Source organism: Drosophila montana, unplaced genomic scaffold (assembly GCF_035044405.1).
Source record: "Drosophila montana isolate Dmon_TW-CO22-7 unplaced genomic scaffold, ASM3504440v1 contig_786_1, whole genome shotgun sequence".
In the NCBI taxonomy this organism is placed as follows: Eukaryota; Metazoa; Arthropoda; class Insecta; order Diptera; family Drosophilidae; genus Drosophila; species Drosophila montana.
The window spans coordinates 480,348-505,504 of NW_026999081.1; the positions used below are offsets into that span (position 1 = coordinate 480,348).

Here is a 25,157-nt window from a genome sequence, read left to right on the forward strand (position 1 = left end):
GCTTCTCTTTGCTAGCAGTTGATGTTACGCCATTCACTGGACTTTTTTGCTAAAAGAAGCAAATTGTGATGGTACCAAATGCAGACTAAAAGAGAGTCTAAAGAATCCTAATTAAAACGCTCAATGTCAGCACAATCATATCATATTCCAGCGAAATGTCATCAGTTTTGTCAACTCGAACTGGACGGGGCTTAAATGTATTGTGACAAGAGGTTTGAGGCTGAACTCGGTTTGCGGTTTGCGGTTCAGCGAAGAGGAAAAGTGTCTAATGTCGTTTCATGTCCCGGACAAGGATTACCTGTGAGCTCAACTGTAAAATAGTTAGATACGTTGCATTCGACTTAATACCTGTGAGTGAACAATTCTGTGTAAATGTCGCATTGTGTTGGTTAATTGATTGCATGATTTACTGATACATTGCGCCATTGATGCAATATTGATTGCTCAGCTCAGTTGGACATTTGCAATTATGCAACGTCACATTTGTGCGGCCACAAAACGCAAAGAAATTAAATTACAAATTGACAAACAAACCGAACTCTCTAAATGCAACAGAGAAAGGCAGAGAGACAGGACAATAGAGGGAGGGAGGGAGCGAAAGAGAAGTAAATGAAAAACTGATAAACGGAAAAACGAAATGAAAAATTCTTTTTCTGAAAAACACATTTCATTCCAACGAAATGCACAAAAACGACAACTGTTTACGAATGCAAACAAAATAAATGATTTCAGATGATTTGTGTTTGCTTCGACTGTGGACTGTCGACTGTGGCATGTGGGCTGTGGGCGTGGTCGGTGCACTAATTAACACACAGGAAATGTCAATAAAGGTTATAAATTCTTAAATAACATAAAATGTTTTATTCATAATAGCCTTGCAGAGAGTCTGACGTATCTGTTCAAATGGTTGCTGTGTAATCAAAAAAATACATGAATTTAAGTGAGGTTTTTAACTCATTTTTAATTATATTCAACATTTGCCCTAATATCATACGGTATTTATATATTTATATTTATTAAATTTCCGATGATTAATGATATTAATATTTATTAAATTTCCGATGAAACTGTTAAAAAGCTTCTCCCTTCGCGCTTTTCCATGCATTTAAATGCTTTTGGCTTTTGCCTTAATAAGCATATCGCTCAGCTTTAAGCTTCATTACGGCTTCCTTTTCGCTTCTCACTGCTAAGCTTTCTGATTTGGTTGTCACTTATTGCTTTGCTTCTCGCTTTGCCTAGCTACACTTGTTACTCTGTCTGGCACTTGACTATGCTTCTCGCTTCAGTATCTTTCTTGTCTTCCTATGATTTGTGCTGTACAACAATCGGTTCTTTTTGATGCTTCTCAATAGGCTTCTTCTTTTAATGCTATATTCTGTTACTTTACCGCGCAGCATACCTAGCTTTAAGCTTCTCACTTTATGACGGTTCTAACTTCGATTTTAACTGCTTAGCGTGTTGTTTTGTTTGTCACTCAACTTATTGCTTCAGTTCTCGCTTTATTAGCATGTATTTTATTTTGCACTTGACTTTGTTTCTCGCTTTACTGAGTGTTCGTTTTTTTCAATTCTTCTCACTAAACTTCTTGATAGGCTTCTCACTTATCAAGTCAATTTACTTCTCGCTTCGCTCTTAACTTATTTGTTTGCTTATCGAATTACAGCGACTATCACTTAAACACTATTCGCTATTTGCTTCTTGGTTTAAAATCTTAAACACTATGCTTCTTGCTTTAGTCTAGTTGTGTGTGTTCTGGACTTACTGAGCCTTCGCTTTTCTTGCTTTGCTTTTAGCTGAACTTATCGATTCTACTTCTTTTGTTTTCTGTGTCTAGCTGGAATATTTAATGAAGTTCTCGCTGTGCTTCTCCCTTCTCACAATCAAACGATTTAGAGCTGAAATCGGAGTATGATCTCAATAATCTATATACTATATTACTACCTAGTTTTCTGCAAGGCTATTTATAATTCGGCATGCCGAAAATAAAGTTTAATGAATTATAAATTGTGGACTACATGTATTAACGGGTACGAATATGAGTATTGGGTGCATAAGAAACTTCGTAATTGACATGGTGTTTTTTTTATTTTTTTTGTGATTGGCAGCGGTACAAACGTTGTGGTTGTTGTTGCTGTACGTGTGTGTGTGTGTGAGAGTGTGGGTGAGACTGCTTTAAAGTTGTTGTTGTCAAATTATTGCAAATTATTGTTGCAGTATTTTGCAATTTTTGGTAATTGTTTGTATGGAATTTTTATTAGTTGTTACCTTTGGTAATTTTTTTGGGACCATTGGCTTGGGTGGTGACAATGGTTGTTGTTGAATTTTGATTGTATCTTTAGTTGTTGTTCTTGTTGTTGTTGTAGCTGTTGTTGTTGCGGTAGTTGTTGTTGCGGTTGTTGTCTTAGTGTTGTTGTTATTGTTGTTGTTAATATTAGCCTGTGACAGTTTGTTTTGATTGAGTTGCTTCGTTTTAGTGTTTGATTTATAAAACATGCTTCATTGTTGTTGTTCTGCTTGTTCATGTTGTTTTTTGTTGTTTTTTTTTACTTTTATAAATTAAGCTAACCTACGCACATACACATAAGTTCCCGCACACAAACCAACACACACGCAGGCACTCTCCTTCTCAGTTAAAAGTTAATGCAAGTTTCGACTTATTTGTAGTTTAGAGAAGTGAGGGAAGTTTCATTCATCTAAGTGACATTCAAACTGCCATGCAAAGTGTTTAAGAACTGAACTCAAGAAGTGCTTCCCACTAGAAACTTTAACCAGGGAGAGTGAGTTTGCCAAGCAAACCCGTCCTCTCCCCGAACCCAGCCCTCAGTTATACTAGGATTAAACTTGTTCTTCAGTTACTTGAATTTTACTTCAAACACGCGCACACAGACAAGCACTCACACTCCCACCACACACACACACAGACACACACACCCAACTAACGCGTCTTGAATGGTACTCACCTTTATGGATGGCGGTCCACTGGAGTGGGAATCATTATCCGCCAGCACCGAGGGATTATTCTCATCAACGACGATAATCTCGTAATCGCTATCCTGAATCTGACGGCCGCCTGTTCAAGAGAAGAGAGCACAATAAATCAGAGATAAATAAACAGATAAATATTATAAAATCTAGATAAATATGAAAGCTTTTAATTAAGCACAAATTTATACGATATTGAAGTGTATTTAATAACCTCTACAGCTGCGCCAAGGTAAATCATTTGAGCACAACTGCAGAAGCTGTATATATAAATATATATATATATATATAAATATGTATATAACTGTTGAATAAGTTACATATAAGTATGTAATTTGGAAAATAGGTATTCATAGTCGCTAAGCTGTGTGCACACATTTAAAGTATCATACAAAAAACTCAAACTCAGCGCAGCGCATTCACAACACACACATACACGCACACACACACTCAAGAGTCTTTAAGCTAGAGAAACATCGTACAGCCAGGCAAAAGCGAGTTATTCCTGCAAGTATTTTAAGCTATGCGTAAATTCTTGTTCCAGCTTACAATCAATTTCAGGCCCAGTTCATATTTCAATTACGCTTGGGTTCCAGGCAATCTTGTTAGAGAACTGAGCTTTTAAATTACATGAATGATGCGATATTCTATACATCATTTTCTTAAGTTGCGTTCCTTTTGCCAATATGATTTCTAATTAGCCTTTACTGTCTATGCAGCTCAATGTTTACTCTCGGCACGTAATCTTTTTGACCCCAATCGATTTCGAGCTATTTGAAAAGCAGTTTAGTTTTAATTGAATGACCCCGAAGGCAGTGCCCGACTAGTGGATACCTTGAACTTAACGTCAAGTTGAAATTAATGTCAGCTTTAGGCAGCGACTGCCCCATATGATTCATGATGTATGCGCTCTTAATTAACTTGGGTATTTACAGTCTGATATGCATTAAAATTTGTAGTGTGTGTGCATGCCAAAGCCCAAGGCTCTATCTTTAAGAAACGAATATCTTTTCTATACTCCCATAATTTTCGAGTTATGCTTACAAAAACCATCTTAAATTCGGTATTTGTCAATAATAAGAATATTGATGGTATATAAGAATTTATATTTCATATGTCAAGTCTGTAGCTCATATAGTTTTCGAGTTCGTAAACAAACACATAAGCAATACACCCTTTTCAAGCATTAGCAATGCGTATACAAATGCATTCAATATCTGGCAAGGCCCCATTTGATAAGTAGGCAGTGCTGCCAGATTTGCAATGGCAGTGCTGCCAGATTTACCATCAAGTCGCTATCAAATATTCAGCGCGGGAATAAACTGAATGCTAAATGTTGACAGACAAATTTTGAAAGTAAAATAACAAAAGCTGCTTTGACAGCACGTCAAAGGGGCTTCTACCTTTGACATAAGCTTGTTATTTTTTTTCTGCTGTCAGAGCGAATGGTATGCATTTGAAGAACATATCGAAACCGCCGACTAACTTTGACAGGCACATAAGAAGCAGGTCTTTGGAAATTGATTTCTGTTTCAGACAGCAAAACAAATATGACATAGCTTATGTAAGTTGCCTGTCCGCATGCATTTAACTATTAGATAAATGAAAATTCGTCTGCAGCCGTTGGGTAAGTCTCTCGATTGGACAACTAAATTTTAGACCATCTTAATGGACAAGCGAAAACTTGGATTTGAGCAAATGAAACTTCAAATATGTTTGGCAGGCTGAAAGGCAGCCAGTTGCTTGACAGTTTTGAGGTGTGAAAATTGTTTAACTTTTGCATTAATTAGTCAAATGGCTTTGACTGCATGTAGCTGATGTTGAAGAGCTCAAATTTGCATACCTAAGCACATGCACACACATTACAAGGACACAAGCTTGCAGTCCGCTGACCAAACTAGAGTGAAATAGCAATAGATGGAGGCCAGAGTGAGAGTCAGTGCATAGTTTTATAATTTTACAACAGTTTTTAGCAGCATTTGGTATATTTTTTTTTTTATTATATTCTTTTTGGCGTCTAAAGTGCTGGCAACTAATCTCTAGCTGAATGTGTCTGTGTGTCTACCGCCGGCCAGCCCTTTCTCTACCTCTTTCTCTCTTTTAGTTACTATCCGCTGCAGCTGTTATGACTGTGCATTTGAATTTCTAATTTTCATTGCTGCCACGCCCGCTCAACCCATTGTTCGCTAGTAATTTTGAAATATGTAAAGTTTTATGGCTGCTAACGCTGGGGCTTAGGCCATTTGTTCGCCCATGGAATTGCAGTTTTGAAGCTATGCATCTCACGGATACATAATTAAATCTAGAGATACAAAAGTATCTGGAAGTGCAGCAGGCGCAGGCGGTGCGCTGGTGCGCCCGCTTTTAGCCAACTTATTAGCCAATTGGCCGGCTATTGTGTGCGGCCTTTATTGTAACAGCGTGCTTTACAGTGTTGATTAACGTCTTAATTGAAATTTATGGCCTGCGCTGTTAAGTATGCTATGCTTCTCTTATTTTGTGTTGTGTGGCTTGTTTCGTGCTGCTGCTGCTTTTTTTGCGCTTAATTTGTAATAATTTCCCAGTGTGGCCGTTTTTCATGCACAGACACACAGACACACACATAAAGGGCGACAAAGAGCAAGAATGGGAGCAGAGGAGAGAGAGAGAGAGAGGGGAAGCCAGAGGTGTGTGCAGGCCGCAAATTACTTTTGTTTCAACATTGAAAGCGTGTTATCGGCTTTTACAGCTGTACCAACTGCTGCTGTCCCTCGCTCCAGTTCTTACACCCCCCCCCCCCCACCCCTCCCACTCACTTCTTTCTCACTCTCTCTCTCACTGTCTCTCTCTCTCTCTCTCTTTCATTTAATTTATATTCGTGTTGTTTTTGCTGCTTTTCTGCGACTAATTTACATTTTTGTCGCTGCCATTAATACTGTTGTGTGTGTATGTGTGTGTGTGAGTGTCCAGGCAGCCATTTTTTAAATGCACGCGTATCGTTCTTTTTTTTTAATGGCCTGTCTGCCAAATATTTTATGCGAGCCAAAGAAAATAATAAATGTTGAATGTGCCTTTAATTTATTTTTATGGAATAGAAAATTAACGAACTAGATTTTACTTTTTTGCCCTGCTGGAATTTCTATGCGTTTGACTATATGTGTGTGTGTGTGTGTGTGTGTGAGTGTGTGTGCTAAGCAAATGAAGATAAATGAAATGAAATGTGTGCTGACAGCACATGAAAATGATGAGTTAGAGCCGTCTGCCCCCAATCAGCTGCTGCCCCGCCCAGCTATCAAAAATTGTACTGTCATTGTGGCTGCATTTGCGTGTGTCTATGTGTGTGTCTGTGTGTGTGTGTGTGTGTGTGTGTGTGTATGTATGTGTGTATGTGCTAACCCTAGTTACAAAGATAGATTGCACACTTTAAAAGCATAAATGGATAACACTGTGCCCCATGACCTGACAGAACAACGCACACGCAAAACTGGTGACACAGACACCCACACACACTCGCTCACACTTACACACCCACACACACTCGCTCACACTTACACAGCCACACACACTAGCGTTTGTTTGCATTCTGTTCTTTGTCGTTGTCAACTGTCAACAAATTAGCAAACGTCGCTTTTCAAATCAAAATTTTAAATCGAATCGACATTTTTCGCAATAATTAAAAAAAATGTTTTTGCGCCGACAACAAACAAAAAATGGCAGCTAATTAAATTTGGTATCAAATCAAATAATTGACTTTTGGGACAATAATTGCATAACCGGCGCAATCAAACTAAAGCATTTTGTATGTATGGAATAAATAAATATTTAAGTAAATGTGCATTGTGCAGCAAATTGTTTAACAATTTATACAAAAAAACAAAAAGAAAAAAAATGAATTGGAATTATTCCAAAACCCAATAATGCGCCTTTAATGCCCTAGAGCTTTAGTCGGGCTATTCACATGAGTACACTGTGCAACAAAATTCAATCCAAATTATGTATGCTTGTAAGTTTTCAATATGAAAAGGGAAACTAGGATTTAGGCTTTCTATAAGTGACATTGACTATTGATTATCAATGCTGTTGATTTAAAAAATTTCACCTACGAGAGTGGAAAATTAGTGGAAATTGTGAATATTCACGCAATTGGCTTTAAACTTATTTTCAATCTAAATTATGCATGTTTTTAAGTTGGTAATATGAAAGGGGAAACTAGAATTTCGCTTTTTATAAGTTACATGGCCCACTAATTATCAATGCTGTTGATTTAAAAGATTTCACCTACGAGAGTGGAATATTGGCGGAAATTGTAAATATTCACTCGATTGGCTTTAAACTTATTTGGATATCTAACAATTTGGGGCTGTGCAACAAAATTGAATATAAATTATTAATGCTTGTAAGTTTTCAATATGAAAGGGGAAACTAGAATTTGACTTTCTTTAAGTGACATTGCCTATTAATTATCTATACTGAGGACTAAAAAGATTTCACCCACGTGAGTGGAAAATTGGTGTGAATTGTGAATATTCACGCGATTGGCTTTAACCGTAGTTTCCAAAATCTACGTTGGGTTTTAAGCGCTTTTGGCTAACTCCCACCCAACGGGTGAAAAATGAGTGGGACAACTGATAATTGGAATTCGAAATGAAATAGTGGATGCTTTTTATGAATATTTATTTTGTTGCACAATGCGCTCAGATTTGCGCACAAAAAATTAGCAATACAATCGACATTGTTGTTATGCAAAGATAAAAGGATTGTTATCACTGAATGTTGCATTATTGATGAATTGCATTGATTAAATAATTGATATCAATTCAATTTTTGCCCAAAACTTATTCAAGCAGATTGCATTGTATTGATTTTAAATGTGCAATTCCAATCATTAAAATGGAATTAATTAGGCATAAAACGACGGGCAATAAATGCAAATAAAGTACCTCTTAAGCTCCTATTAAGAAATTAAAATACAAAACACGCACAAAATATTATATCAACAAAAATTGAGGCTAAACCAAAAAAATGAAATACGTGACAAGAAATCAATGAAGGGGACGAGTGGGTGTAGTTGTGCCAATTTACACTCGGAGTCAATTTGCTGGCAATAGTTTGCCCATTAATATATACATATGTGTGGGGCCTAGATGTTTAATAACACACATACACATACACACCTATATATATACACATACATACACACACATACACACATACGCGTAATGACATTTGAAATGAAAATCACTTTTGCGCGTATTGTGGAGCAAGAGTTTAGAGTAAGGTGAAAACATCTAGATAGATAGATAGAGAGAGAGAGCGAGATAGACAGAGAGTGAAAGGGAGAGAGAGAGAGAGCGAGAGAGAAAGGGAGAGTTGGCTAGGAGCTAAGCTAAACATAGAGGACAATAGATACACATTTATGGGCTATATAGGATAGTTATATAGCAGCTACAGCTAAAACTAGACATTGAGAGGCAAATGGAATGAAATGAGCGTAAAGAAATGCAACGCAGCGGAATAAAACAAAGAACGGGATAATAATACAAGAAATACGAACCGAAAATGGAATGAAACGCAAAGAAAACATAAAGGTAAAGAAACAGTGAGCAGCAACAACTACTTGAGTGTGGTCTAAGAGAGACAGAGATGTATAGTGAGAGAGAGAGAGCGAGAGAGAGAGTAAGAGAGAGCAAAGATAGAGTTCAAAAGTTTATAATAACTAAATATACAAGTATATACAGACACATACATATTAAGTGAGAGAAAGAGAGAGATAGATAGATAGATAGATAGATAAATAGATAGATAGATAGTGTTAAATAGTTAGTTAGAGCGTGACATAAACTACACACTACAATACTCATAACGAGCGATACCTGTTCCAGAGCCAGATACGTTGGCGTTCCGTCCATTGTAGCGATAATTGTTATTGATGGCATTCGTTTTATATGCAGAGCCGCCATCGCTCAATCCCATTCCGCCCATGCCGCTCATGTTCATACCCATGCCCATGCCCATGTTCATGCCCATGCCCATGCCCATGCCCATGCCCAGGCAGCCGCCGCCGGCGCCAGCGGCAGCAGCTGCAGCAGCTGCAGCAGCAGCAGCAGCAGCAGCTGTTGCTGCACCTCCATTGCGTAAATTGCGCATGTTGTTGTTGCTGTTGCTGTTTTTGTTGCTGTTGTTATTGTTGCTGTTGCCGTTGTTGTTGCTGTTGCTGTTGCCATTACTGGTGCTGCTGTTGCTGCTGGCATGTCCATTGAGGACAGCTGCATGATGATGCTCCGCAGCGCCGATTCCATTCTGCTGCTGCTCTCCATTCATTTGCAGGCCCCGCATAAATGCATGTGGATGCGTGTGATAACCACCGCCGGTGGTGCCATTCTCCACCTGACCAGCATAATGGTTGTGCTTGCCATTAAGCAGCTGTTGTTGCTGCTGCTGCTGTTGCTGTTGCTGCTGGTGGCCATTGATCAGCGCATAGTGCGGCTGGTGGGCATGAAAATGCTGTTGCTGCTGTTGCTGTTGCTGCTGGTGCTTGTGCAGTTGCTGGCGATGCAGTGTTGCCGACGTGTTCACCTGTTGCTGGCTCTGCGAGGCCAGCGAGGACAGCGATGAGCTGGACGCTGGCTGTGATGTAGCTGTCGAGCTGGCCGACGAGCTGGTCGAGTGTGCGCCGCCCATCGGTGGCAGTGGTGAAATGTTGCCCAGCTGTTGCTGCTGTGCAGCGGCATGTTGCTGCTGCTGCTGATGTTGCTGCTGTTGCTGCTGTTGCTGCTGCTGCTGCTGTTGCTGCTGCTGCTGCTGATGTTGATAGTAGGCGGCGGCCATATGATGATGGCTATGATTGTGTGGCTGATGTTGATAATAATGTTGCTGCTGCTGCTGTTGTTGCAGCTGCTGCTGCTGCTGTTGCATTGAGGCGGTGGCCACATGATTCTGATGTGACTCGGGCAGAAATTGTGGATAGACGTGATGCGACCATTGCGGGAACAAGGGACGTGCGCTGGCGGCTTCTAATGTTGTTGTCGTTTTTATTATTATTGTTGGCATCCATTCAAATTATTTGTCGGGTGGGCGTGGTCGGGATTTCATATTTACACACACACAGAGCAGAATGGGTTGCGTTGGATTTTGATGGGAGCGTGGGGGAGTTATGGCGAGCATTTTTCATTTTATACGTTTAATTTGGTATTAGTTACAAAGTATTTTTATTTTTGGTATTTTGTTGGTATATATTTTGGTATTTTTTGGTAGTTTGTTTGTTTTTTTTTTTTTTTTTGTTTATACAATAAATCCGAAAAAGCAGCGTGAAATGAAATCATTAGAAAACGGAACGATGAAATAAAACACAGAAAAACTGAATAGTATCTCCAACAATGGACTCGATGAGCGTTCTTAAAAGCTAATGATTAAGTGGTCCGTATTAACAGGGGTGGTTAAAGGGGCGGTCGCAGGGTTTTGTTGGTGGGCAGGGCGGTGTAACTGGTGCAAAGTGCGCCTTTTGCTTCGACTAAGTAAGACACGCACACGCACACGCACACGCACACGCACACAACCACGCACGCACACACACGTTGACTGCTTGCATTGAGATCACACTACATGTGGTGGTGGTGGCGGCGGTGCTGGTGGAGCTGGTGGCGTTGGTGTTTGCCGTTGGTGGTGGTGCTGTTAAGATTACTAGTGGTCAGTGGCAGTGAGTTTCTGCTACCATTAAAATATTTAGGGACTCGCTTAGCAGCTGTTAACGCAAAAGGAATGCAAACGCAAAACAAGCTGCAAAGTAAGGTAATGAAGAAAAATAAAATAGATGACATAATGTAATGGAACGCAGTAATGGAACAAAAAGTATTCGAATTCATTTGAGAAAGTCGAAGAGAGAATTATATATATTTAGTTAGAGAGCGAAGAGAACCAATAAACGAACTGTGTAGCATTTGGTGCAGCAAACGTAAAGCGAAACAAAACAAAACGAAACGAAACGAAATGAAATAGAGACAAAGGCAAAGACAAAGACGAGCGACAGACGCAAATTAGCAAAGCAAATGCAACGCATGAGAATTGCGAAACGATATGAAACGGAAAACTTAAAATAATCAATAATATCAAGTACCCGCCCGAGAAATAATGTTGTAAAACGTGGCAAATGCCGTTAGGTACGAGGAAATTTCATATTGTTTATCGTCCTAGATCTAGAGCTCTTAACTGGTAACACTTACCGCTGCCCGCGCTGCGCTGCATCACCGGCGATTGACGCTGCAGTTGCGGCTCTGCGGGTGGTTCCAAAATGTCCCGATATTTGGACACCATCAGCACTGAAATGAAGTAAACGATGGCCAACGATAGGAATTGCGCTTGTTTCGTTTCCTCCTGTGGAAGACAAAGTGAACAGAGAAAGAGATCGTGTGTGAGAAAGAGAGTAATATAAATAGTACAAATAGGGGATGAAACATATGGGAATCACTAGAAATAAAGGAGGAGGGGGGGGGGGGGGGTGGAGCCATGAAAAGTGGACGGGAAGTGAAAATAACTGTGAAAGGAACAACTGGAATTGAAACAATTGGCTATGAAACAAGTGAGGATGATTTAAAATGGTAAACGGGCTATTGACCAGAAAATAACCAGCTGGGAAAAGAGAGACTTGAAATGAAACAACTGATATGGAACAACTGGAAATGAAACAGCTGGTAATGGATCGACTGGAAATGAAAAATAATTGGAAATGGGTTGTTATCTGGCTGTAAAGGAAGGAAGACAACTAATTGGAATAAAACCACATGGAATGGCACAAGTGGAAAAGAAACAATTGGAGATTTGAGAAAGTCATGTGGCACTCACCACATCCCGATAGATGACGGCACGCAAACGATTAACGTCCATGTCCTGCAGCAGCTTCTCAGGATCCTTGACGGGCGATAATTGACCGGTGATTGACTCGACAATGTTCTGTAAGAGCGTAAAACAGTGTTGGAAATGCGTTTTAAGTTGAGTACAATTGTTCTACCTTTGGCGATGCCTGAGCGCCGCGTATGAGCGCCTGAAGATGCGCCGCGCCGGGCACATCCCGTGCCAAGGCGCCGACATTGTAGCGCGTGCGCTCCTTGCACTCGAGACAGTTGCGCACGGCACAGGTGCAGACGAGACGGAGGCACTGGCGCAAGATGCCGCCACTGGACATGTTCTTTTCGGCCTCCAGTTCGCCAAAGTTCAGCGATGTGGCAAAGATGAGCACATCGGCCATATTGACGAGGCGCTGTAAAAAGGATACGGCCACCTCCAGTGGCATGCCCTGTGTGGGCTCCAGCACATCCAGCTCCGACTGAGAGAGAACACGCTCGTTAGCTAAAAGATTAGGGGACAACAGACTGGGCAACTTACATTGGGAGACGTGGCGCTGGCGAGCAGCGGCAATAGCCCGCCACAGGCAATGATCAGATTATCGGCCAGCTGGGATATCAGATGAACGGTGTTCACCACAAAGATGGCGTTCTCACTGGAGTTGACAAAGTCAAGGACACTCTTGGTGGAGTGGCTGCGCCACACCTGGATGTCCGTCTCCAGCGAGAAGAGCACATCGCTGAGCAGTCGCTGATGTATGTAGGACCACTTGAACTCCGGTATGCGAAACGGCGGACGTGTCGGTCCCGGACTGAACATGGGCCGTGTGGAGCCGGACTTGGAGCGTTGTTGCTTGCCCTCGGCACCGGCGGTTGCAGCCGCAGCCGCAGCCGCTGCCGCAACTGTGGAATGCACATTGATTGTGAGCCACTGTTTGATTGAAGCCAAAATGCGGCTCCTAAGTACTTACCATAATGATTGCCCTCCTGCTGTGTGCCGCCTTCTGCTATAGCAGCTGACGTAATGGTCGCCGGCTGTGCCTGCTGTGCGGCGTAGTCGTCGTCGTCGTCGGCATCGATGTCAGCGTCTGGGCTGGTTGGATCTTGTGCATCATCATCCATCGCATCGGGCAGCTCGTCGAGACTCTTTAGAGCGTCCGCCTCGTTCTTTGGCGTTGTCTGCGTGGTTGAGTCCACCTCGGTGGGCTTCATGCGCACCGTAACTGTTGCGTCCATTGACGTGGCTTGTGACTCCATGCGTGCTGGTTGCTCGTCGGGCGTGGGCGAGGTCTGTGTGGTCTGCTCGGCGGCCACAGCTTTCACGGTCTCATCCACCAGAGTGTCCAGCACGGCGTTCACAATGCCAGACACCTGTTCCTTGCCTGGCTCTGGCTCTGGCTCTGGGTCTGGGTCTGGTTCTGCTTGTTCCTCGGCCAGATCGAGTGCTGCTTCCACCATCTCGTGTACGATTTCCTCGGCAGCGGCGGCAACGCTCGCCTGCTCCTGGTCTGGCTGCGTCTTTGTCTCTGCGTCTGTCTCTGTTTCTATCGCTGTCTCTGTCTCTGTTTCTGTCGCTGTCTCTGTCTCTGCAGCTGCAGCTGCCTGCTTTGTGGCTTCCTTTTGCACCTCGTTGTTGTTGGTTTCAGTTTCGATTTCGGCTGCGGTTTCAGTTTTGGTTGCGGTTTTGGCTTCGGCCTCGGCTGCATCGATTACTTTGTCGATGAGCTGCTCGACAATGTCGCGCACCGCTGTGGCCACCACATCCTCCGTTGTCTCCTCCAGCTCGGGCTCTGTGCTCACGGGACATGCGTTTGTTATGGACATCGTTAGCTCCTCGCTGCTCGCGTTGCTAGTGCTCAGCGTTGAGCTCAGCTCCTGGTCGCCACTGTCTGCCACTGCTCCTACTGCTTCTGCTCCTGCTGCTGCTGCTCCTGCTGCTGGCTCCTGGCTGCTACTGTTGCTGCTGGCCTCCAGTTTCTCGTTGTTGTTCAGCTTGTTGGCCGCATCTTCAGTCTTTTGATTGCTTGCTGCTGTATTCGACTCCTGCTCCTGAACCAGCTCAGGCGCCTCTTTTTTCTCCTCCGCCATTATTGTTGCTGTTGTTGTCGTCGTCGTTGTCGTACCTGTTGGCTCCTCGCCGGCACTGCTGTGGATCTCGTTGGCATTCACCTCGGTTTCCAGCTGTTGCGTCTGCTCCTTGTTCTGCTGTTCCGTCTCAGTGGCATTGTTGTTATTGTTGTTGTTGTGGTTGAGCAGATTCTTGCTGTTAAGCAGACTGACATTGTCCTGCGCAGGCGTCTTCTTCTCGCTTTTGAGCACGCCCTGCACCACCTCGTTGACAGCCAGCTCGATCTCCTCGTCCTTCAGCACCGAGGAGGACTCCTGCAACACGTCATCGACGGTCAGCTTGCAATCGTTCAACGCGGCTTCGGACACCTGCAGCACATGTGCCACATGCTGCTCCACATCGAGCGCATCCTTAGCCGTCGCCAGCTCCAGTTCCTCCAAGTCTTCGCCAATTTGGAGCGTCTCCTTGAGCGCCGCCTGGCCACCAGCTGTGGCCTGCAGCTCCGTCTGCTCCGGCTGCTCCGTCTGCTCCGCCGGACTGGGACTGAGAGTGCCATTACAGGTGGGCGCCGGAGCGCTCTGCAGCGCCTCGTCTGTTTTAATTTGCTCGTTGTACACATCCGAAATGTTGGCAATCACCGACTTGTTAGGCGGCTCTTCCTGCTGCTCCTGCTCCGTTTCGGCTGACTCGCCATTGGCAGCACAGACGCAAGACTCGGTAGTAGATGCGGCCGCATCGCCTGTCAGCTGCAGCTCCTGTGCATCGACATCGATGCTCTCCAGCTCCAGTTCCTCAGCCTCCTCCTCCACGGGTGGCACATCCTCCAGCGAGGCTATCGAAACGGCACTCTTTATGTCCGGCAGCTGCTGTTGTTGTGACTGCTGCGGCTGCTGCGACTCCTGCGGCTGCTGTTGCTGCGCGCTGGCAACCGGACCGTTTTGCTGCTGCTGCAGCTCCTCACGCTCCCAGCCGCTGATGGTGCTAATGGGGCGGGCCTGACGCAGGGCGGGATCGGTGATGTTATCGGTGCGCTGTCGCTCATAGTGCTCATACATTTGGGCGAACTGCAGCTTGAACTCCTCGTACGAGACCTTCGAGTGGACAATGGCCAGAGTGTCCACCCAGACGCGCCAGCCGCCATACTCATGCTTGATGGCATGATGCAGCAGCATCCGGAACAGTGAATAGACCATATCGCTGATCTTCTGCTCCTCGGTGTTCTTTGGATGAATGTAGGCCATGGCAATGAGCCACTCCTGCCAGACGGACATCTGGAGGACGGTGCGACGATTCTCCCGATTGTTATTGCACAGCAGGGTCATGTCCTGCAGAAAGAGCTTCTTCACCTCGATCAAGGACTCCGTTTGCTTCGACTGGCGTATTAGTGTGGCGACCACTTTCAGTATCACTGCGTTGCGATTGTGGTTTGGGGCAGGATTTCGGGATTTGGTGTTAAGTCTAGAGCTAAATACAAAAGGGGCCAGGGAATTACTCACTTGGATTCTCCAGACGGTAATGACTCTCCGGCTCCGGATGGCGTGTGTACAGTATCTGCTGTGAGATGTGCTCCGTCATAATCTCGTAGAGCACATTGTATGTGGGCAGCGACAATGACTCCTCGTATAACAGCAGACGCTCCGCTAATAACGTGTACAAATTGTGCGGCGACATGACATCGTACTTACGCCTGCAGCGGTTGTCGGAGTTGGGGGAACAGTTGGAAAAAGAACAAAGAAAAGGTTAAGAGAAACCAGACACATGCAAAAATTTATGAGCATGTGCATTACACGGCAGTTTGTCAAACGGAGGGCAGACTAGGCCCATGCCTAACCAGGCTGGAATCCATTATTTAAGCCCCCTCCCGCTAACCACAATTACCGCGGCACGGAGAAATCCAACCCATTATTTGTTGAACTTACTTGTGTGTGCTGCGCGAGAGGAAAAAGCCGAGCAGCTTGAGCGCCTGGAGGCGTATCAGTTGACTTTCGGCCGCCAGCAGCTTGAAGATGCTGCGCACGCCGTGCTTCACATCGAATGCAGGTACCATTGAGCTCGGGTGCTCCGACATCAACGAGATGAGCATCTGCAGCACATCGTGCAGATTCTCGTCCTATGCAAATGACAAAAAGAGTTCCAAATAAATAACATTTAATTAGCAGCCACTGTGCGTTGCTAAGGTTTTCTCTCTCTATTATCTATAATCCTTTTACATGCGGGATTTGCTAGACTTTAAAGCTGAATTAATAATAGGATGCGGGAAATAAGTCGCTTTTGTTAGCTGAGCTCTCAGCTGCATTATTAATTGACTCAGCTTAAAATGTACTTAAAGGGAAACCTTTCACGTTTACCGCCTCTCATCATTTTTAGACACTCACCTCATGCATGGTGGTCAGATAGTTGAGTATGCTTTGCAGTTCATCCTCCTTGACGCCATTGCCGATCATGATTAGCTGCTTGAGGAACAGCAGGATATAGGCGCGTATGGCCAGAATATCCTTCTGAGCCGGTCGAGGACCATCTGGAACAATCGATTGGAACGCACCGTCAACATCAAAGCCCACAGCTGCCCAGTTGTAGCAATGAGACTTACCCAAACCCTTCGGTATGATGCCGCTCTTGGCGCGCGGATTGACGACCCAATAGTAATACTTGAGGGTGTGTACTGTCTGCAAGACGGTGCTTACACGGCGGACATTGCTATAGATTTGTGTATCGCTGAGAAACTCGGTGGCCAGATAGGAATAGAGGCGTGCCTGGACATTGGCTGGCGTATAGATCCACAGGGCCGGATTGAAGAGCACGTGATCGAGCAGCTGCCACGTGAGAAACGAGAAACAGAACAACTGCGGCGAATTAGTCAAGTAACTTATGCTGTCCTCAGATATCAGAGACTCAACGAAATTGCAAGGATTGAAGATGTTTGCGTGTGTGTGTGTGTGTTTGTGTGTGTGAGAGTATTTGATAGTTGGTTAGTTGAATGGTTAAATAATTGGGTTAGTTTTAGAGAAAGAGAGAGAGAGAGAGATTGATAGATAGATAGAGTAGCGAAAGAACAAAAGACATTTTGTTGTTTTTGTTGTTTGTATACATACGTTTACATGAGTTTCATGTTGATTGTTGTTGTAGTCGATTGATTTGGATAGGGTTATTTATACATATATGTATATATACATGTATACATACATATATATATATATATATATATATATTTGGAGGATTGGTAGTAGTAGTAGTAGGATTCGTTATATTGAACAACGGTAACACATGCAGCAAACAGCAATCAATTTATTTTTTATCAACGTTTGTCATAAAACATAAAACGAGAAATTAACAAACAAAGTAATCAACAGATTAATTAATTTTTTTTTCAGAGCATTCCAAAACGAGAACTAAGCTAAGCTTAATTAATTCAGCTAATTACGCTAAAAATTATAATAAATGATCTTATGCATACATAACTTTAGTATTAATTAGATATTGGATACATAATAGACAGCAATATATGAAATGCGATGATAAACATTCAAATATTTCTAGGAGTAAGACATAAAGTTAAGATTAATGTAGATCGATCAATGATTGTTTGAGAACAAATTCAGGGCTAATAGCTCCACATCATGTGCAAAACTGATCAGATAAAAAACCCAGACTCAGAATAAGTTTCCGGCCCTGAGCTGAGCCCGGCAACTGTAACTCCGATGTTGGTCTAACCAATAGATCTTTACTCAAGTTTAGGAATAGGTCTTAACTAAGGACATAAAATAAAACCGAATCATGCTCAGCGGCCGATTTCATAGCTAAAACAAAAGCTCTCACATAAGAAGCATATATTAAATCTATATCCATGTTAACAAACAGATACGAGAATAAGCCTAGATCCAGCTGAAGAAAAGTTTCGTGTAAAGAGTTCGGTTCAGACGGAAAATAAAAACAAAAACCGGAACAGACTTAGGAACAGGATAGAGAAACTTGCTTTAGCTCAGTTGATTTGCTGATCCAAAAGGAATTAAGTTAAAACTCGAATGAACTAAGTTAAGCCTTAGTCAAGCAGAGCCTAGGCTAGCAGTGCGTCTTAACCTGGGCGCCTGCAGAGTGTGGCTCTCCGATTCTATGATATGCATAGAAAGAGGATATAAAAGGGAATCGGGACCCAAGACTATACACAAGCATTAACCCTAGCCTAGGCTTTTCCATATAGTTTCCAGAATAGCAGAGATTGTCTTGGCATGCCTCCCTCTGTCCGCTCAAGTCATGTTAAATATATATAAAAAATATGATTTGATATATATATATATATATATACCTTTGAATATATATGTATATAGCTTGGGTGAAACAAAAATTAAGTTTTATACTCGTTCAGATTGTCGAAAAAGTATATTGGTCCGATGCAATTTTTTTCGGAACTATTAAAATTTGCGCCTGTAAATTGGGTATATATATTCGTGCATACCCGTTTAAGATAAAGTATGCAGGTAACAGCCACTGGAGACGTGGAAAATTGCAAGAATCCATATCTTACACAATTTGAAAGCAAGTCTGAGTGCACACGAAATATATCGATACCAATAAATATCGATATATTTCAATAAAGGTGCCTACTGCAAGCTGTGATTAGATTGCGCAAGAGTATCGCGCAGTCGATTGCACCCGACTGCAATGTTTCAGGCTAGTTGAATTGTAAAGTTCATGATGTTTTTCCTGTTAATCGCTTTAAAAATCGTATTCGTTCCGATTGGACTAAAATTTCATTTGCGGGCACTTTTTGCACAGATATCTGTGTAATATTTGTGCTCAAATTTTAATTGTTGAATTGTCAAAAAAGGAAATATATATGTGCATATCTATATATATGCGTATGTACATATGCATATGCGGGCGATATGTTCACACATGGCCTGGCGATGCGGGTCACCACTTCAATTCAATTCGCACCCGACCATATACTAGAGGGCAAACTTTTTGGCCTGGCTCTGTTTGTTGCTATTGTTGCCGCTGTTGCTGCCGCTGCCGTTGCCAGCGTTGGTCGCAGCAAACATAACAATGGAACACCCGATGTGGCAATAACAGTGCCACGCCCAGCTGTCCACGAAAGTTTCCCAATTAAAAACTGTGCACGAGTGTAAAATAATAAGGGAACACGGCAACGGCAACGGCAACCGAAAACTGAAAACTGAATATCCCAAAACAACAACAGATTCAGAGATTCAGCAGCACGAAAATAAATATTCTATACAAAAAAATATATTTGCGAAAAGTGGGCGCTGAAAATGCAAAAAAAAAAGTTAGTTTCGCCTGGCAATTTATACACATTTTTTGCCCAGCCCTCTCGAGTGGGCGACGCGTTACACAAATGAGTTCAAGTTGGGTTAAGGTGTGAAGTCGACCTCCAATTAAACAAATTATGTAAATTCACAATGAAGCAACTTCAGTCGAGAGCTGTGTGGAACGATGAGCTTTGAAACGGAAGTTTGTGTTAATGAGACGAGGAACTAGAAAAAAATTCGCAATTAATATATCTCCACATATGATTGATTTTGCAGTTCCATAATTGAGAGGCTGCTCTCCGAGGCTCTCCGAGAGTAAATAAAAAAAAAGCTGAAACAATGTGGAATGGAACAGCATGTGAAAGACAACTGTACACTTGTTGATAAATATACAAGTTTAGAGCTAGAAATACGATCTATTAAGAAATTAAGTTCAAAAAACTAAGTATGAGTTTCTTACGATAATGTGGAATGAAGCAGCAAATGAATCAACTGCACAAATGGGTATATAGTAAACATTTTGAACAACAGCATGAACCTGAGAGTAATGCTGCGGTATAAATGTGCCTAGCGCATGAATATATAACAATGAAATGGAACAATGTGAATGGAACAGCATTTATGAAGCAACTGAATACAAAATATAGCAGCATAAGAACATTTACTGTAAATTAACTAATTGATAAATGCTGTTACAATGAAGTGAAACAATGGAAACAAATGATATATCACTTTTAAAGCAACTATATGAATTCAAATACACAAATGAATGAACATTTAACACCAATTATGCTTGATGGGCTACCGACAATAGATACACATGTACTATATACACATATCAATAAAGTGGAACAATTTGGAATGAGACAGTACATTAGGTAAATGTACTAGTTATTGAATACAAATCACTTTAGAATAAAGACACTGAGTAACGTTAACGAAACAAACACACACACACATAGAAACGGAACGAAACGGAATTGAACGGAACGGAACGATAAGGTACGTTTATATAGACTGTACAATACGATAGTTGAGTAAAAGAAATTTGAGAATTGAGCTTCACCTGGTAGAACTGTTGTAGATATTTGATATTGGTATTAAGTTCAGTTGTTGTTGTTGTTGTTGTTGTTATTGTTGTTGTTGTTTTATGTGTTGATTGAAAAGAAGCGTTTCAAGATGTAACAATTTTGATTGATTGAGAAGGCGCGTTCAAAGAATATGAAGCATAATTAAAATGAGCAAATAGTTCGATGAGGGAATGAGCGGGCGCGGGTTGTGCGAATTGCGAATTGTGTGTGGGATTGATTAAAAACAAAAACAAAAAACCGCAGAGCAGGGAACATATAACAAATCAGATCAAGAGTGGGAGAGAAAGAGAGAGAGAGAGAGGGAGAAATAATGTGAGAGAGCAGACAAATTAGAAGAATTTAGATTTCAGTTGTAAATACATTTATTTCAAAAGCTCGTTCATTATTTGGTTCTTCATTGCAAGTTTTTGGACTTTCTATACGCTCTATAACTGAGCGAATCAGCTGGGTATAAAGTAAGCACATTAAAATTTCGATTAATCTTGACTTGGATGGCAAATGGCATGCGAAACTCATTTGGGTAAACAAGTGCAAAGCATCAACACAAACCAACTCAGTGCAAAAGCAGGGCAAATAATAAGAACAGCTTTTGCAATTGCTGGCCAATTAAAACTGGCCAATTAAAACTGGTAGCTCTTAAGCGTACCTAAAGCATGCAACAGTCAACGAAAAAAATGATTAAAAACAACAAAAAAACACGCTTCGATTAAACAGAAGACAACAGAAACCCGCGAAGGAGTGCAAAAGATATGGAAATTATTTGTATTATAAAGTGGGACTGAGAAAAATATATTTTCGGAATGAGAGATACCCCTTTTAATACCCTGAACCCATTAAAAATGGTTACAAGGGGCATAATATATTTGTGCAAATGTATGTAACAGGCAGAGGGAAGCATCTCCGACCCCATAAAGTATATATATTCTCGATCAGCATCAATAGCCATAGTACAAGTTTGTTTCCGATAATTGATAACTTGCCTCGTTTCAAAGTAATCGATCAAAATCCATATTAGAACCCTGTTTATTGCGCAAATCTCGTAAGTTATATGAGCTAGACTCACCAAACTTGACATGTAGCCTATAGAATGGTATATATATCAACTAACTTTCATTTTATAGCTATCCCCGCCACCATTATATGGTACTATCGAAGAAGAAATTCATATTATAAATTTTTGGCCTCAAAATTGGGGCCTGTTCGAAAATCAATACTTTTCAAATGATTTTTTCCCTACTGTGAATTGGCATTCAAGCAAATCAAAAATCGATGGGCTAAAAAAAGTTGTTGACCAAAAAACGATTCGTTTGTAAAGTCAACTTTTTTTGATGTTTTTATTTGAATTTCTCGGCCAAATAAAGTCCGATTTTGTAATTTTATACCATTTTGGACTCGTAAGGCTCAGTACTATCGGTTGGCATCAAAAAAATGAAAATCTAAATTTTAACTTAAATTGATCAAATTGGCAAGAGGTTACATCACGTTTTTCCTCAAAATCGGGGTCGGTTCGAAAATCAAAACTTTTTGGATGATTTTTTTTGAATACCTCGGGTATATATCGTCCGATTTTTACATATTATATGTTTTTTATTTCTTACGGATCCCTATTATCAATTGGCATTCAACGAAATTAAAAATCGATGGGTAAAAAAAATTTGTTGACCAAAAAACGATTCGTTTGTTAAGTCAACCTTTTTTGATGATTTTTTAAAATATCAAATAGGCATTTGAAGAATGTCTTAAGGAAGAGAAGTCCTTTGAAAATTTGGTAAGGAAACTCTAAAGTAACTAATTTTACTATTCACTTATAAATCTCACATTTTTCTCAAGGTCATTAAACAAGTCGCAAGTGCTGAAAAGCCGTTCGACAAATTCGAGAGGAGCACCTGGCGCCAAATAATAACGGATGATGTTGCAAATCAATGCTCCTCGCGTGGGACGAAGAAAAAATGTGTGTTAGAGGCCTTCAAATCACATTAGAAATACGAAGCTAGCATTACTTTTATAACCTGTATTTGTGCAAATTAATATGATTTTGCTATTGTCTGCAAATGCATTAAAACAGAAGTTTGGAAGAATGCGATTTCGACCGCGTAAGGCAAAAATACTTTCAATACGCGCAGGATAGAGTGGCGCGCTTAGAAAAGGCTGATGCCAAAAAAATGAAAATGTAATTTATTTTCTTTCATTAATAGTTTTAAATACAACTATTTTATTTATGTATTAACCTTTGTTATAATTATAAGATTGCCGAAGAAATGCGTTTACATTTTAAGTTAAAAAATATGTTATTTACTTTTAATTTTTAAAATAAAATTTGAATTGAACATGAATTTAAAAATAAAAACAGTATCAAACATTTTTGTGGGAAGGAAATGAGCAAGTATTTCATATTTCATGCGAGCCGTTTGCCATATATTTTAAGAGACTTCCTATACCCTGAACCCATTAAAAATTAGTAAAAAGGGTATAATGTATCTGTGCAAATGTATGTAACAGGCAGAAGGAAGCATCTCCGACCCCATAAAGTAAATATATTCTTGATCAGCATCAACAGCCGTGTTGATATAGCCATGTCCATCTGTCAGTCTGTCTGTCTGGAAAGTTTGATCGAACCACTATATCATATAGTTGCCATAGGAAAGATCGGTCGACGGTAGGTTCTTATATGGCAAAATATTCAGATTTCCTCGATATTTTCATCAAACTCAGCATTTACGAGATTTATAATGCTCACATATCTGCAACACCGTAAGACAAATATCTACAAGGGTATTAAATCTTCGGAGTAAGGGTATTAACTATTCTGATTAATTCTTTTCGCATCTAGATTAAATCCCCGGTGCGTGAACAACGAGCTAAGCATATAAAATGTTAAACGGACTAGAGCGAAAGGGAACACATTCGAGTAGTTTTTGGGGCTGTTGCTTGAGATTTTGCTGGTTTATCGTGTGTGTTGAGCAAATAAATAAGAAAGCGTGAATAAAAAGGATAAAGAATAAACAAAGTTATTGCTTGGTATATAAGTAAGTAAATATATGCGCGCACATATATATATGCATGTGCACATATAGAGTATATATCTAAGGATTAGTCTAGGAAGTGGGAAAGCGGCTCTGGGCTTTAGAGAATTTAGCTAGCAGAGGAGTTACGGGTAACGAGTAACGGGTAACGGGTAACGGGTAACGAATAACGAGTAGCGAATACAAGGACTTAATGCAAGAAAATTGTGTGTATTTGATTTGCTACGTTTTGTGTTTACTTTTTTGAAAGGATTACGCAGGCCCGTGCTCAACTGTGCGCCGTTCGGCAGGAGGACCAGAAGGACCAAAAGGAGCAGGAGTTGCAGGCGCCAACATCAACACCAAGAACACAAGAACAACACAAGGGCAAAGACAGTGCGATAGGCAGACGATATACATACAGAAACAGAGAAAAAGAAATAGAGAGAGAGAGAGAGGGAGTGAGAATATAAAAAGAGTGAGAGAGAGAGCAGATGAGTGGGTTTTGCATATCATTTGAAATTTGTTTGCCAAGGTGTTAAACATGCCACAAAAATGATGAGAAACGGCGAACGTGAAACGAGTGGAAATACATTTATATTGCATTTTTTTAAAATATTTTTTTTTTTAAATACATTTTTGTGCCATGTTGACACGACGCGACGCATGAGCGTGTCCAGGTGGGCGGCAGGAGTGAAACAATTTAAATAAAATGCTAAATTTGAAGGTAGGCGTTGCTTGGAAACAGGAACTTTTAATAGTTGTGGGTCTGATCGGAACTGAAAAATAATAGAAATGATAAAAAGAAAAACTCACGGCGCGGGCGGCATTTGTCATGCATTCGTTTTGATTGGGGGATGTACATTGCGACGCGAACTTAGATCGAACTTAATAACAGACATATACAATGACATATATATATATAAGTATATAAATAGTTACTAAACATAGGCAATATACGTATATCATAGAGAGACATATTACTAGGCGTCAATAATACTGAGTATTTATAATTATAATTTTGAAGCATGCTTGCCAAGACACTGCGCCCCTCAAAATGTCAGTCGCATGCTATCGATAAATCGTTTCGGGGCTTATCGATGTTGAAGCGCGAGTTTCAGTTTCTTAACATTAACATTAACATTAACATAGAGCGGCAAAGAGTAGATCTAGTTGTTATGCTTTGTACAGATGCTGGGATTGATTTTGGGCCTTGCGCCCACTTACCTGCTTCAGCAGCAAGTCGCTGTTGGCCGACAGGCAGGTGACCAGATATTTGGTCAAATTGAGAAACGAGCCGAGCACCTCCAAAGTCAGATGCTCGCGCGACGAACGCTGCAGCATGAAGGATATCACTAGAAAGCCGCGATTCTGTATCATGTGCTGTTGCACCGTCTGCGATGTCTCCACCAGTTCGCAAATGAAGCCCAACAGCTTCGAGCTGTAAATGCAAAAGGAACGGATGAGAATGGAATAGAAATGAATGAATGTAGAATAACAATTATAATTGATATAAAAATGTATGTAAATAATAAACGGAAATGGAGCACATGCCCAAATAGAAATTAAACGCTTATATGAAATATGATATTCCAACACAAAAGGGAATATTGCAAATAGAAACACAATGAAATAAGAATGGAATGCAGGCAAAAGCAACGAGTGAGAATGTAACAGAGACGAATGAAAGATTACCATTAAGAATGAAATAAATATTGAAATGTTATTGTAAAAACGCTTTATAATCGAAAAGGAATGAATGAGAGTGAAACAAGGCTAACAGTGAACTGCAATAAAACAAGTAAAACGAATGGGAATGATGAGAATAAAAAATGAGCTCAAACAAACCATAGAACGCATGAGAATGGAACACTAATAAACTGTGCAAATAAGTATAAGAAGATAGCGAGAATGAAACATATTGGCTGGCA

General features: G+C 41.1%; 1 protein-coding gene and 1 long non-coding RNA gene across 12 annotated transcripts in view; one reads left to right on the plus strand and one right to left on the minus strand.

Moving 5' to 3' along the window:
- Positions 1-22,238, plus strand: part of LOC135440015 (uncharacterized) — a 101,701-nt gene extending 79,463 nt beyond the window's left edge. For both annotated transcript variants that reach the window (XR_010438224.1, XR_010438225.1), the window contains exon 4: positions 22,055-22,238. This is a non-coding gene — a long non-coding RNA (uncharacterized LOC135440015). The remainder of the gene's footprint in view (positions 1-22,054) is intronic.
- rg (rugose) overlaps positions 1-25,157 on the minus strand; it is a 259,509-nt gene that overhangs the window by 8,263 nt on the left and 226,089 nt on the right. For 2 of the 10 annotated variants that reach the window (XM_064698960.1, XM_064698962.1), the window contains 12 exons: positions 24,454-24,667; positions 16,457-16,679; positions 16,242-16,384; positions 15,786-15,976; positions 15,363-15,553; positions 12,770-15,274; positions 12,340-12,701; positions 11,966-12,280; positions 11,800-11,907; positions 11,181-11,331; positions 8,835-9,974; positions 2,961-3,070 (listed from right to left, as the gene is read on the minus strand). In XM_064698960.1, coding sequence (XP_064555030.1) covers positions 2,961-3,070; positions 8,835-9,974; positions 11,181-11,331; positions 11,800-11,907; positions 11,966-12,280; positions 12,340-12,701; positions 12,770-15,274; positions 15,363-15,553; positions 15,786-15,976; positions 16,242-16,384; positions 16,457-16,679; positions 24,454-24,667 — 5,653 coding nt within the window. Of the gene's footprint in view, positions 1-2,265; positions 2,437-2,960; positions 3,071-8,834; positions 9,975-11,180; positions 11,332-11,799; positions 11,908-11,965; positions 12,281-12,339; positions 12,702-12,769; positions 15,275-15,362; positions 15,554-15,785; positions 15,977-16,241; positions 16,385-16,456; positions 16,710-23,486; positions 23,510-24,453; positions 24,668-25,157 lie in introns of those variants that run through there. The other 8 variants (XM_064698958.1, XM_064698961.1, XM_064698963.1 and 5 more) reach the window with 5 other exon arrangements.